This window comes from Humulus lupulus, chromosome 6 (genome assembly GCF_963169125.1).
Source record: "Humulus lupulus chromosome 6, drHumLupu1.1, whole genome shotgun sequence".
Classification (NCBI taxonomy): Eukaryota; Viridiplantae; Streptophyta; class Magnoliopsida; order Rosales; family Cannabaceae; genus Humulus; species Humulus lupulus.
The window spans coordinates 184,304,077-184,306,841 of NC_084798.1; the positions used below are offsets into that span (position 1 = coordinate 184,304,077).

At 51.7% G+C, this 2,765-nt stretch overlaps 1 protein-coding gene across 1 annotated transcript; it reads left to right on the forward strand.

The window, feature by feature from the left end:
• Positions 1-1,114: 1,114 nt before the first annotated feature.
• Positions 1,115-2,248, forward strand: LOC133785729 (uncharacterized). Its single transcript, XM_062224946.1, has one exon. The coding sequence runs from the start codon at positions 1,115-1,117 to the stop codon at positions 2,246-2,248; it is 1,134 nt and encodes a 377-aa protein (XP_062080930.1).
• The last annotated feature ends 517 nt before the right edge of the window (positions 2,249-2,765 follow it).

Sequence of the window (2,765 nt, forward strand, 5' to 3'; positions counted from 1 at the left end):
CACCTCCATTCATCACCTATGCATGAAGTTCCCTTGCGATAACGGAGGAGTAGGAACAGTCCAGGGAGATCAGAAGAGCGCCTGAAAATGCTACCACGTGTCCGCCCGGCCTATCTACATGGTCCGGGAAGAACCCCACGAGGGAGCCGTCGGCCAGGTTCCACCTACTCCAGCTAGAAGGATTGTTCGGGAGGAGGACGAGCTGGACCCACGAATAGGAGACGATTGCAACCTGGAACCCATGGACGAGATTGAAGAGGTGTGCATTAGTGACACTGACCCGACCAGGGTAATCTAAGTCGGGAAGAATCTGACGGCAAAGGTCCGGGATACAATCATTGCCCAGGTAAAGGAGAACCTGGACGTCCTAGCTTGGTATCATTCGGATATGACGGGGATCGACTGCAACATCATCTACCATGCCTTGAACATCGACAAAGATGCGACCCCGGTCCGACAAAAATGAAGGCCCCTGGGAACGGAAAGGGCAGAGGCCCTCAAGCTAGAAGTTGAAAATCTCTCTTCGATCAACTTCATCCGTGAAGCTGTATATCTCGTATGGATGACCAACCCGGTTCTGGTACCAAAACTGAACGGGACCTGGAGGACATGCATCGATTTCACGGATATCAACAAGGCTTGCCTTAAAGATTGCTTCCCACTTCCTCAGATCGATCAGATGGTGGATGCGACGTTCGGGTACGAGATCTTGAGTTTCATGGATGCCTACTCAGGCTACAATCAGATCTCTATGCATGTAGCAGAACAGGAGCATACCAGTTTCCAGATCGAAAAAGGGGTATACTGCTACATCGTCATGCCTTTCGGGCTCAAAAACGTTGGAGCCACCTATCAGAGGCTGGTCAACAGAGTGTTCCGGGCCTAGCTGGGGTGGAACATGGAGGTCTATATTGACGATATGCTGGTCAAATCCAAAACCTCCGGCGAACATTCTGGCGATTTGGCCGAGGCCTTCGCAGTCATTCAAAGGTATGGGATGAAGCTGAATCCCAAAAAATGCACTTTCGGTGTGGCATCCAGGAAGTTCTTGGGGTTCATAGTGAGTTTCCGGGGGATAGAAGCCAATCCAGACAAGATTAAGGCACTGGTTGAAATGCCCTCTCCCCGGAAGCACAAAGACGTTCAAAGTATGACTAGGCGGATAGCCGCTTTAAGCCGTTTCGTCTCAAAGGACATAGACAAGTGCATCCCGTTCTTCAACGTTCTTCGAGGAAGCCAGCGTTTCGAATGGTCAGACGAGTGCGAAGAAGCTTTTCAAAAGCTGAAAGAGCATCTAGCCCAAGCGCCAATACTGGCAAAACCGGTGGATGGGGAGCCGCTATACCTCTATTTGGCTGTGACTGCACACGCGATCAGCGCTGCACTAGTGCGGGAGGACAGGAAAGCCCAACTCCCGGTGTACTACGTGAGCAAGAGGTTATTGGGGGTAGAGTCACAGAATCTGATCATTGAAAAGTTGACATTTTGTCTGCTAATGGCGTCTCGAAAGCTCCGGCCTTACTTTCAGGCCCACGCCATAAAAGTTATGACCAACCATCCTTTGCGGCAAGTGCTGCAAAAGCCCGAGTCATCAGGAAGACTCTTGAAGTGGGCTATGGAATTGAGTCAATTTGATATAGCTTATGTACCTAGAGTCTTAATCAAGGGACAGGCTCTAGCCGACTTCATTGTGGAATGCTCTGGGATCACCGAAGGGGACAACCCTGCAGACCCCGCGGCGCCCGTGTGGAAGGTGTTTGTGGACGGAGCCTCGAATGAAAATGGAGCAGGGGTCGGAATCATCCTAGTGTTGCCACAAGGGCACCAGTTACAAAATGCCTTGCGTTTCCATTTCAGGGCGTCGATCAACGAGGCTGAGCACGAGGCCATGTTGGCCGGATTGCGTCTGGCCCGGGAAGTCGGGGCCACAAACCTGGAGATCTATAGCGATTCCCAGCTGGTGGTCAGACAAGTCTCGGGAGAACACCAAACTAAAGGGGAGAAGATGGCTGCTTACGTGACTCAGACGAGAGAAATGCTGCAAACGTTCAAGAGGCACTCCATCCGCCAGATCCCTAGGGAGCAAAACGTGTTCGCAGACACATTGGCAAAATTGGCCACCGATGCAGAGGCGGAGCTGTCTGGGCTGGTCCCGATCAATCATCTCCCCATCCCTAGCATTCGACCCTCCGCAATCACACCATCGACCACTTCGTGTCCTGGATGGGACCCATTGTCCACTACTTGACAACTGGAGAGTTGCCAGCAGACAGGGCCGCAACCAGGAAGCTTCAGTACCAGGTCCACAGATACGTCATGATGGACAGAAAGCTCTACCGTAGAGGGTTATCCATGCCATACCTCAGATGCATATCCGGGACCGAACTGAGCGCAATCATGCATGAAGTGCACGAAGGCTTCTGCGGAGATCACACAGCCGGACTCAGTTTGTCCAAAAAGATCCTGCGCCAAGGATATTTCTGGCCAACCATGAAGAAAGACTGTGTCGATTACGTCTACAAATGCGAGCAGTGCCAAAGGTACGCGAAGATCCCGTGAGCCCCTCCAATAGAAATAACATTGATGACGAGTCCCTGGCCTTTCGTGGTATGGGGGATCGACCTAGTAGAATCGCTCCCGACTGGGAAGGGAGGGGTGAAGTATGCCATTGTGGCCATCAAATACTATACCAAGGGGTTGAAGCGAAGCCCATGAATACAATCACCTCGAAGAAGGCCTTGGATTTCGTCATCAACAACATCGTA

Coding starts and splice junctions, on each gene's coding strand:
- LOC133785729 (XM_062224946.1), top strand. CDS start 1,115: ATGCCCTCTCCCCGGAAGCACAAAGACGTTCAAAGTATGACTAGGCGG.